The sequence below is a fragment of the Amphimedon queenslandica genome, unplaced genomic scaffold (assembly GCF_000090795.2).
Source record: "Amphimedon queenslandica unplaced genomic scaffold, v1.1 AMPQUscaffold_13522, whole genome shotgun sequence".
NCBI classification, from domain to species: Eukaryota; Metazoa; Porifera; class Demospongiae; order Haplosclerida; family Niphatidae; genus Amphimedon; species Amphimedon queenslandica.
In genome coordinates this window covers 1,635,132-1,646,490 of record NW_003546242.1, presented here as the reverse complement: position 1 = coordinate 1,646,490, position 11,359 = coordinate 1,635,132, and the positions used below count along the sequence as shown (strand labels likewise).

The 11,359-nt window shown below is 33.4% G+C and overlaps 1 protein-coding gene across 1 annotated transcript in view; it reads right to left on the bottom strand.

Moving 5' to 3' along the window:
* LOC100640777 (AP-3 complex subunit beta-2-like) overlaps positions 1–11,359 on the bottom strand; it is a 19,749-nt gene that overhangs the window by 4,893 nt on the left and 3,497 nt on the right. The window contains exons 3-16 of the mRNA XM_020000963.1: positions 9,296–9,370; positions 5,339–5,434; positions 5,204–5,299; positions 4,581–4,645; positions 4,441–4,507; positions 4,002–4,184; positions 3,753–3,923; positions 3,061–3,158; positions 2,953–3,007; positions 2,397–2,468; positions 2,277–2,339; positions 2,094–2,226; positions 1,827–2,047; positions 1,704–1,769 (exon numbers count right to left, since the gene is read on the bottom strand). Coding sequence (XP_019856522.1) covers positions 1,704–1,769; positions 1,827–2,047; positions 2,094–2,226; positions 2,277–2,339; positions 2,397–2,468; positions 2,953–3,007; positions 3,061–3,158; positions 3,753–3,923; positions 4,002–4,184; positions 4,441–4,507; positions 4,581–4,645; positions 5,204–5,299; positions 5,339–5,434; positions 9,296–9,370 — 1,461 coding nt within the window. The remainder of the gene's footprint in view (positions 1–1,703; positions 1,770–1,826; positions 2,048–2,093; positions 2,227–2,276; positions 2,340–2,396; positions 2,469–2,952; positions 3,008–3,060; positions 3,159–3,752; positions 3,924–4,001; positions 4,185–4,440; positions 4,508–4,580; positions 4,646–5,203; positions 5,300–5,338; positions 5,435–9,295; positions 9,371–11,359) is intronic.

Genomic DNA, 11,359 nt, shown 5'->3' with positions numbered 1-11,359 from the left:
TTTGATCACATTTACATTTTACTAGTGTTGTTTTAGTTACAAAATGAGACTTTTAGTTAGTAATAGTTAGTTATGGAACTTTAGATTTTGATTTTAGTTAGTTTTAGTTAGTTATGCTTCAATAAAAATAATTTTAGTTAGTATAGTTAGTTTTTAAAATTTCCAAACCTTTTTAGTTAGTTATAGTTAGTTTAAGAATTTTTTAAAAAGATTTAGTTAGTTATAGTTAGTTAACTAAAAGTAAAATTAGGCCTAACTAAAAGGGTTTTAGTTTTAGTTATAGTTACCTAAAACATTTTTACTAGCTACAAGTAGTGAAGTGCTAGACTGATAAGTACTTCTATATTTTAGTTTGAACTTTAGCCATTTTAGTTAGTAATAGCTAGTTTTGCAAATTCTATAATACTTTTAGTTAGTTATAGTTAGTTTTTTAAATTTTAAAATATTTTTAGTTAGTTATAGTTAGTTAACTAAAAGTAAATCTGGCCTAACTAAAAGGGTTTTAGTTTTAGTTATAGTTAACTAAAACAACACTACATTTTACACTATGCCTACATTCAATTTCATAGCCATTTTAGGTGGCAAGATGACATGGTAGAGCATGGCAGAATGGAGTGAATCGAAGAAAAAAATCACTTTCTAGAACTAGTTTACATGATCTAGCAATACTAAAAGCAAGCCAAGGAACTGTCTTAAAAATCATATGATTTTTAGATTAATCAATAATAGTAGTAAAGTGTAGTAGCAGCAAAAGCTCACTACAGCGAGTTGCTGCATTTAAGTATTTGTTTTTTCTAAGTATTAGAGTTTTTAATATTGTTTATACTTGTATATGACAATTTAATACTCAGCCACTGTGCCACAAAAGTTTTTGAAGCTTTTCTTTATCTTGCATTAGACACTTCTCCTGTATAAAGGAGCTACAATGACAGTATCTTTCCAGCAGAGTGTGATTCAATTGTTGAAAAAGTTATAAGCTTTCTATTGATATTGCTAGATCATCTAAACTAGCTCTAGAAAGTGAATTTTCCTTTGATTCACTCCATTTTGCCATGCTCCACCATACCATCCTGCCACCCCAAATGGCTATAAAATTAAATGTGGGTGGGGTCACGTGTGGTGTAAAATATGAATATGATTAAAAGGCATAAGTGAAAAAGGACTATTGCAACTTTTGACCAAAGATTTAGTATGAAAACAGTACTTCTTTATAATGTTACTATAGCTATTTTCCTATGATTCTTTATTACCAACTTATATGTATTAAAAAAAAAGGTTTTGGGGTTTAGTTACCCTTTAAGGTACATGTAGCAACAAATTATTGTACCCACAGTAAATATCAACATACATGTAAATGCAAAATATAGGACCAGCAAAAAATTACTAGCTATAAATACAGCTACTAAAATGTACATGCACATACATGTACACATGCATGATGAGACAGGCAGAAAGTTGATATTTAGTCCTGACTTACATGTACATGTACGTGTAGGAACTGAACTTATTGCTCAGTGTACATGCACATGTACATGTATATACACAAAATGTACATGCATGCACATGTACATGTACATGTATATACACAAAATGCACATGCATGTACATGTACAATACAAGAAACCAGATACATTGTATGATGCATCAAGCATACAAAATTAAATTCAGAGTTACATAGAATCAAACGTCAAGAAGAATGTTACCTGTTTTGGATTAGTAACTAATAGTTTAGTAGAAAGATTCATGATTTGAAGCTTAACTGAGTCATCCTACAAAACATAAATAAATGTACATGTACAAGCACTTTATCTGTCAAAATGACAAACCTCATTACAAAAGTTCTTTGCAGCTTTGCGTAAAACATCTGGAGCAATTTTTGGAACTAGATTACAGTACTCACCAACAAGCCACAATACACTAGCCTTAGCACTGGGGACCTGAACTTTATCAGCAAGTTTAGCAACTTGTCGAATAAGATCTTTGTTTTCCTTTGGCTGAAGCTGCAAAAGCTTCTTTGTAACAACAACACTTTCCGCAACTACAGCTTCTATAAAGAGCACAAACAATAAAGTTGTTACAACATTTGTGTGAACCATTCTTATGTGAAAGAAGATTCATTAGGCCATGAAGACAAGTCTCTGTTACTCCAGATATGTTGTAAGCAACACGTCCAATGGCCTGTATAGTTGCAGCAGCAAAGTCTTGATCAGAACTTGAAACATAGGCCTATTTAACATTAAGTCAACACCTTAGGAAGAACTCAACATTAAACTTACTCTGAATTCTCTTAAAATAGTATGAATGCTTGTTTCGCTGGCTATATTAGCCATTATATCCAACTATAATTGCATAAAAAGTTAAACAGCTGCAATAGTATATGATATATATGTATGTACCTTTAACAGCCTAACATGAGTGGGATCATTAGACCTTACAAAAAAACTTTTCAGGTATGGTTCAAACATACTCTAAAATTAATAAACATGTAAATAAACACTCCATAATTATTAATTTTACAAGTCTAAATTTAAGGAATACAACTAAACCTGACTATTCTGAACACTTTATGACTCATAATACTGTTCTGATTATGTTAGCGTTCTTATTTTAGAAGTATACACACTAATACTGTATTGGGATTGCTATTACATGTACCTGTTTCATATGTAGTGGTGTCCTTATTTTAGAGTGTCCACAATAGCAGGCTTGACCATCTGAGTACATGTACATTGTACAATTTTTTGTTGGGATGAATCATAAAATATTACATATTGACCTCAGTGAGCTGCTGCCATGCAAATTTGAATCAGTACATAAAGACTCAAGTAAAAATACAATTATCACACACACCCATTACAATGCTTGTTGTGTTCAAAAGTTCAGTATTAGTATTCAATACAATGTAATTTACTGAGCAGTCCCAAAAAATGCAATTATTTCACAAGGACTTACAGGTCTTTCAGCTGACAGTGTAGCAATGTTGCTTAATACAATAGACTGAACCTCACTAGAGTAGCAAAAGATTAAAAAGTTCAAAATCATACATGTAGATGTACTTACTAGTGTCCCTTTAGTAGACGAATCAGTGGACGTGCAATTATATTAACTTCATTACGAGGAGCAATATGATGGTAAAGCTGCGCCACAGACATAACAACCTACATGTACATGAACATATGTAAATGTCAAAATAAAAAAAATAACAGAAAAAATTAATTTATTTGATACAGTGATAATGGCATAAATTTACAACATACATCTACTGTAGATTATATAGTGTACAAGAACAAAAAAAAAACACAAAATTCATGCTTGTGCATGAAATGATTCATTGAGTTACAGCAAATGAAACGTAATACAAATTTAATAGATACACTAGAAGTGAAGTGAAATATTCTACTTTTCTATTACAAAAAGATCTCATGCTACATACATGTACATGTATATGCATGCATGTGCGTGAAGTACAATTTCAAATTTGTCTGGAATCGAAAAAAACACCTCTTTATATAATCTTCAATTAGCTGTTTATAGCAATTTACATGTACATGTACTTCTCTTAGACAGCAATAGTTTTGAGTCAAATATTCACAGTAAACGTGCTAGATTTGTACAATTGATATCAACAAACAGGTATAAAGTCATCTACAAATTATGGCTTGACATTCAAGATGACATATGTACATGTACATTGCACATAATTTATTGTGTTGTGTGAACACAACACAATGTACGTGTACATATTCCCTTACAGAGGCATTTCTGCTTTGCAGAAGAGGCTTTGTAACTCGCAGAAGCAGACGATGATCAGAGTCCATCACATAAGCTTTTTTCTTTTGCTTCTTTGTCGTGTCATCTCCATCAGAATCTTCATCCTCATCCTCGTCCTCTTCATCATCATAAAATTTTTCTGTTTCTGGTTCCTATAAAATTGCAGTCCAGTACATTTAGATGTCAGTAAAAATAAACATGCATAAGTAAAGCATTCACAAAATACTTACACTCTGGTTTGGATCAATAAATTGTGTTCTGGCATAACGAGTCAACATATTGAGTATTGTCACTTGACCCCACTCGTCAACATCAACTAGTAGATTGCATAGTTTGCGATAATTCTTATGTATCAAGTCAATCCTTTCTGGGCAAACCAACTCAAATGCCATAACAACACTACCAGCAACAAGCTACATGTGAACACATAAAGAAAGGCAAATGCAAAAAATAAAAAAGAATAAGGGCACACATGCATTATGCACATCAGGATCAATTAACACATTGAAACTGAATATTGTTCAATCAAAAAAATTTTTGCTTGCATGCATGTACATGTAAGTGTACACAAGTACTGTAGATGTAAATCTACACAAACACACAACTACATGTACATGCACACATATACACATGTAGTACATGAGCATGTACATGTAGGTAAGTACTTACAGTAGTCTGATCTTTTAATAGCTTTTCTATTATCTCAATTAATGGTTCTTTCTGTTCAGGATCTAAGCTAAAATACAGGAGCAAAACCCCAAAAGTGACATAAAAATAATACACACATAAAAAGTGAGAAATGTATGTACCTGTACAACTTCGGTATGGCATTAGCAGCAGTTTTCCTTACATAAGGAGACATATCCATCACACACTACAAACATACAGTACATGTAAGAAAGTAATAAAAAAGTAAAAAAGGTTTACGATTAAAGTGGAAAACAAGAGGAAGCTTCAAAATGGTATGGTAAAAAATCGTATACAACTGGACAAAACTTCTTTGTGATATACATGTACACATTTACATGTACATGCAATTTATTCATCATATGTACATGTACATCTACATAAAGATGTACATGTATGTCAGGCCATGGTGAGGAAGACAGTCTATAAACTTTTTACATTAATCATTTATGTACATGTCAATGTAGGTAGTTCACTTATTAAAAATTTCACTATAGTGGGTAGATAACATAGCTGAGCCTTATTCAACATTCATGAATAACTATACAGCTAAAATTATACATGTATGTACTGTAGTTCATTGTACATGTAGTACAGATACGTAAATATAGAATAAAGCAGATAGCCCAAGTGTAAGTAATTGGCAAATGCATTGTTTCAAATAAATGTATAAATGTCAGTCCACATTGCATGATCCATACATGTGCAGTATAATTGTCTTAAAAAATGTAATTTTATAACTCACATCTTTAATAGCAAGCATCATGATAGGAACTATAATGGGAACTCTGATACTTGACAATACACGTAGAGCACTAGCCCTGATAAGCTGATTTGGATCCTACTACAAATATAATGAAACTTATTAACATAAACTTGCCTTAAGAGACTTTTGAAAAGTGCTGATTGAAAGCAGTGCAAGGTCTTGTTGTTCCTCAGCATAACGAACAAGGTAAACGAAAACTAATTTTTTAATCTAAAAAGAGACATTATTGACAATGTACATGTACATCTACAAGTTGTTGTACAAGTATAGCAAAAAGCTTAAATTACAATACATGTAAGCCTACTATTGTTTGCATCTAAGGAAACCATTAAAAATAAGGATACTTACATGTACATGTACCGTAGCTACAGTAGCATACATGTAGTTAAGTACAACAGTAACAGGCTTTAAATTCTTAATCATTCCTATATACTAGACGAATGTAAAACATTAAAGGGGCGAGCCTAAGCAAGCTATAGATTATGTACTGTATGATATACATGTCTGAGCTAGCAAAGCAATTGCACATGTCTAAATTCAGTATCTTGTTGTAGTCATCTTGCTTAAATTAAAGTTATCTTGCTTATACTTAGAAGCAGTCACTGAACAAATCATGTTTGAAGATTGCATATCTGCTTTGTTAGCCTAAGCTTGCTCCTAGACAAGAAACATCACCTAGAATAGATCCATGATGCATGCAGTTAGCACCAGCTTTCTCACTTGCATTCACCTTAGCAGAATCCTTTATACCAAGAAAAAGACTGTATACCTGCTTTCCCAACTTTTACTCTTGCTAGAGAAGTTTCAGACAGGAATTTAACCTTATCAAGCCGACCGTTCCCTGCAAAATAAGCTCAGACTTGCTTATAGCCGCCATGTTATCCTTGTGACCACACCGACTTTCAATGAAGATTAGGCTATTTAACTTTAATAATAGTTAGATAACCTACCCGTACATACATACAAATGTTGTCTCGCCTTAGTGGGGCGAGCTCAGGCTCGCGCCAATCAATTGAGAAGTTTTTATATCTTAATTAACATTCCTTGTTGTTACAGCTGACAGTTTGCTATAAGAATATTATACACCTATGTGACCACTCCCACTAAATTAATATTAACAGTAACCATCACAATAAAATAATAATGGTTTTGGCATCCAGTCAATCTAGCGTATTATACTTCTAAATTTAGTAGTTGCAAAGAGGCTTAAGATACTATAAATTAAACTTATATAAGCAGCAAACAATAACAATAATAATAAATAAGAGTACATAATGTACAATGTAGGTAAGGGAAGGCAGAGAAAAAAAAAAGATAAAATGTACATGTAAAAAAACATAAAAAATTTAAAAAACAAGGACAAGTAGGATTCCGAACGATCAACAAAAATACGAAATGAAAATCCTACTCTTGTGACACAAATTCTACTCTACATTGTACTTTTAATGTTATTATGTAAGCATTACAAATGACCTTGCAATGTAGAGTAGAATTTGTGTCACAAGAGTAGGATTTTCATTTCGTATTTTTGTTGGTCATTTAGAATCCTACTTGTCCTTGTTTTTTTTTATTTCTTACGTTTTTGTTTGTGTTGATTTTTTTAATAATATTTATAATATTTCTTCAGTTACAATTGTGATACTTGTTGATTTTACACAAACAATAATTTTCTTAATCATTATTATCATTGTTATGACTTTACAGCATTATGAGATTGAGAGACAGCTCTGCCATTGAATAGATATGGTGAAGGACTATTTACTATAATGATGACAAGTGAAATTAATGCTATAGTCTTGACAGTGTCCTTGTTCAAGAAGCTCCATCTTCCCTGCAATCCTGTAGCTATTCCTGTTCTTCCTTAGTCTCACTGCCCAGACCCTCCGCCTAGCGAGACTAGTTCTTCCTGTTGTCAAATTCATATTATCATTGCATTATTATAACATCAATTTGATTGTTTTTTTAAAAATAAAATAATTCATTACACACTTGATAAAAGAATAATAATGCAAGATTAATACTTTTTCATAATTGCAAACCTCCACTAAGTATTGGAATTGATTCCAAGCATAGCCAGCCTAGATAGGTAAGAAAACTGCTTGCTTTTCCCAGTTCTGAGATCTGAACATGTGCAACCACGCCAAAATTTTGGAGCACATGCTTCTATAATTAACAAAATGGCGGCATGAGGTAAGTTGGTAAGACTCAACAGTCACAGTATCACTTCTTCTTTCCTGGAGAATGATTCTAGGGGACAAGGACCTGTGCATACCCTGTTGGAGTAGAATGGTGTAAAAATTAGCCTTCTACATGTATTATGAGCAAAGACTAAGATAAAGACTGACAATTGGATTGACAGGACGAACTTGATGATGATAATGAAAAAAGGTGGCTGAACAAAATGGCCGGTTCGCTGATTTGTGACTTTTCGCTTAGACAAGGTATAGAGCCACACTAGTTGTACCATTGGAGTACTCTGGTCAAGATAAGGTCCTCTAAGAAGTCTGGTAAGCATAGGAGCTCGTTTTCCTGGTATAGCAAGGCTGCAAAAGTCATGACAGCCATTTTGTTTGGGGGTGAATCCTACTTAGTAACGCTACCACATTACTATTTAATAAATGAAAATATATAATGTCGCAGGCCCCATTTCAGTGGAATGCTACAAGTTACCTCAAAACAGCATACAACTAATTGGGTGGAGAAGCATGGGATCACTAAAGATGTAGCCCATTAGCAATAAAGAAGTTATTTATGGTATCTGGGCTCTTGACCATAACAGGAAAGGCAGAGGAAAGGTTAACACATAATCAACATGCAAAGGAAAGTATTTGAGAAGCATTGCAGCCAAAACTAGTTTGGAGCATCTAGTCATGAATCTGCATACATTATAGTGTTCTTCAGTTCTCCTTTTAAGCCTTTTTATCAACATCACCTTGAGGTAAATCTGAACAAACTCATTTGCCTCTGATAAAGACAGTATAGTACTTCTGTCAATAAGTGAACTACAAACTTAAAACATCTTTTTTTGGAAAGGCAGTAGCTATAGATCCGGAAGGCTAGATTGGATGTTGAGATCACAAAGGACAATGTTCTTGCTGCCACAGCCATGCTAGTTTTAATATCTACATGTATACTCAATTTCATCACATAGTACATGTACATTGTACACATAGCATTGAGAAAATGCCTTTTCGCTCGGAAAATATTTGTTCCTCAAGGAATGACAGAAAAAAATAAACTGAAAAAATATATCCACTATATGGTATTGCCGGGTCATAGCCCCAGTTATTATATAGGGGCAAAGAGACTATATCTGCACCTCTAGCTCATAGTTTCCACAAAATGTCCTGACTTTTGAATGAATAGCTATAATAACTACATGAATATCCAGCTGCTGGATCTATAGACACTGTGGTTTGGAAAAAAGACAACTATTGCTAGCTCTTGATGGAGTACAACTACAGCCCGTTCATCATGGTCATTACCATTTCTTTGCTCTGTGAGCAGTATTTCTCCAATAACTGGAGTCCACATAGATTTATTGGGGTGAGCCCGAGCTCGCCCCCACTAAGGCGAAAAAACATCTGTATATATGCATGTACATGTACTGTATATTATTGTTATTTATGCAAACATTTTCATAAAAGTAATTTTACATTATACATGTAATGCATTCATGCACATAAAGATGATACAACTTGATGAAAGTTAAACCGCGTAGGGGTTTTATTTTGTTGGCATAAAATTTTGTGAATTTGTTCAGATGTACCATTTGTTTGGTATAAATTTTTGGAAATCTTACTTTCTGCTGCCATTTTTCCTAGTGTGTCACACCTCTTTCGTGAAATTTAATGAAAATGCAAAATTAGTGAAATTTATTTCCAGTGAAATATAACCCCTAAACGGTATTATGTACAATGGTAATTGCATGTGCTGTGCATCAGTCATTTAAAAAAATAAAGTACTAATGACCACAAAACTCATTTCCTACTAGAAGCACATGTACTAGTACATGCACATAAGAGCACTTTCAGCAATAACTTAATGAGAAAAGACATGTAATGGACTTACCTCAGGGTTCTTAGAGACAACATTCTTTACTACAGCAGGAAATAGATTAGTGCAATCACGACCTTTTGCAATCATCTATATGTTCATGTACATAAAGTGTTAATATGACATACACATGTATAATATAAGGTACATGTGTACAAGGGCAAAGAAAACAAAAAAATGCACATCCGTTAAATGGTAAGTACAGTCAAACCTGTCTAAAACGGTCACCTTGGGACATGCATTTAGTGGCTGTCTTATGCAGGTGGCCTTTTTATAGAAATGCCTTTAAATACAGTTTAAATTATTTTGTACACATTTACTGGCCATAGAAACTATATAACAAGACTTAAAGAACTTTTAGGTACCCCTAAAGACCTAAACTGAGTGGTATATAGTATTATTTCGAAGGTATTATTTGAGATAACAATTTAACAAAAATTAATCATTATTAATGATGTAAAAATTAATTCAAAATGGGCGTGGTACAATAGGCGTGGCTATCTGGCCGCCTGTACACAGTGGTGGTCTTTATCAGTCTTGATGGAGATTAATTCTGTCGGTGACCGTTAACCATCTTACAGAGAGACTGCTGGGACAGGTAAGTTTAGTATTACGGTCATTGTCCAAAAAATGGGGACATTAAATAGTGACCGTTTTAAAGTAGCTGGCTGTTTTAAGCAGTGATCGTTTAGAGAGGTTTGACTGTATCAGTGCATAGATCAAAATTAAAGGACAAATAACAAGCGTAACAAGTTAAAAATATTCCTATAATTGTTTTCACCACCTAGCAAGTACAGCTGGGTTCATATCAAGACTTATGAAGGTTTTCTCTACCTTCCAATGCTTCCAGAAAAGAGTTTAGACAGTATCGCTATGCTGTTTTGCTGTTAGTAAGCTCATAACTTTGTCCCATGTGCAAACCGCCATTTTATTTGCCGTGATCACACCCACTTACGTAGCGTGGGCGGGTTGTTGCTAAGGCTTGTTATTTCTCTGATACAACGTGTATAGAAGAAATGTAAGTGTTGTCATACAATCAAATATATATCGCATGTGGGTGAAATCAATTATAGGACGACCTGGGGGCTACGCCTGCAGGTCGTAATAAAAAGGAATTTACTGATACTTAAAGGGTAAGTCCGGTGTATTTTCGGTCAATTTTTTTATTGGCTGAATATGATTGCCTGCAGACGTTGCACGTCTACTGGAATTTTCGTGTACTTGTATTTTGAAAAAAGGAATTCGTGTATGTACTTGTATTCATTGGCAAATTTTCATGTATCTACATTTACTTATTGCTTCCCAAATTCATCTATATTTTGGTGATTTTTCGTTTACTTTTCATGTATCCTGTACTTAAATGTTGAATTATTGAAAGGCTAATGTCTTCATCACCCTTTCTATTGCTGTTTTTATCATCTGCTATTGCTAGAAGGATTAAAAAGACCATCAACGATCCGTGGTTAAGCAAACTAACTGCCATTTTGACTGCTATGTGGACACACCCTTTAATTATTAATAGTTAATATAAATACATGAAAACCATCTCCTTAGACTCCGTCTACTTATTTTTGGTTCATGTATATACTTGTATGTACTAGAAGACCTGTTTTTCGTCTAAATACTCGTGTATCATGTATACACGTGCAATGTCTGATTGCCTGACCATAATAATGATGTATTACAACTCCCATTGTCAAAAAAATTTTTTTACTGACATACAGTATGAACCTTCAAAAAATGCTCATTTTTTGTTACTTCCTGTCGGTAGGTGTGGCTAAACATGATGTCACTAGAGGCATAGATGCAGCTAAATTCATTCCTTTATAGGGGGAAATAATCCTTTATTCTCATGCCTAGTAATGTAATAGCACTAATTTAAAGATTGAAATCATTAGCTTTCATTATTCTAAGCATGCAACTGCAAAAAAAGACTCAAAATAGCAAACGAGAAAATTTGCCTACTTGTGGTATTATGACATTTTCTTGCAGTTGCATGCTTAGAATAATGAAAGCTAATGATCCCAATTTTTAAACTAGTGTTACTGCATTACTAGGCATGAGAATAAAGGATTATTT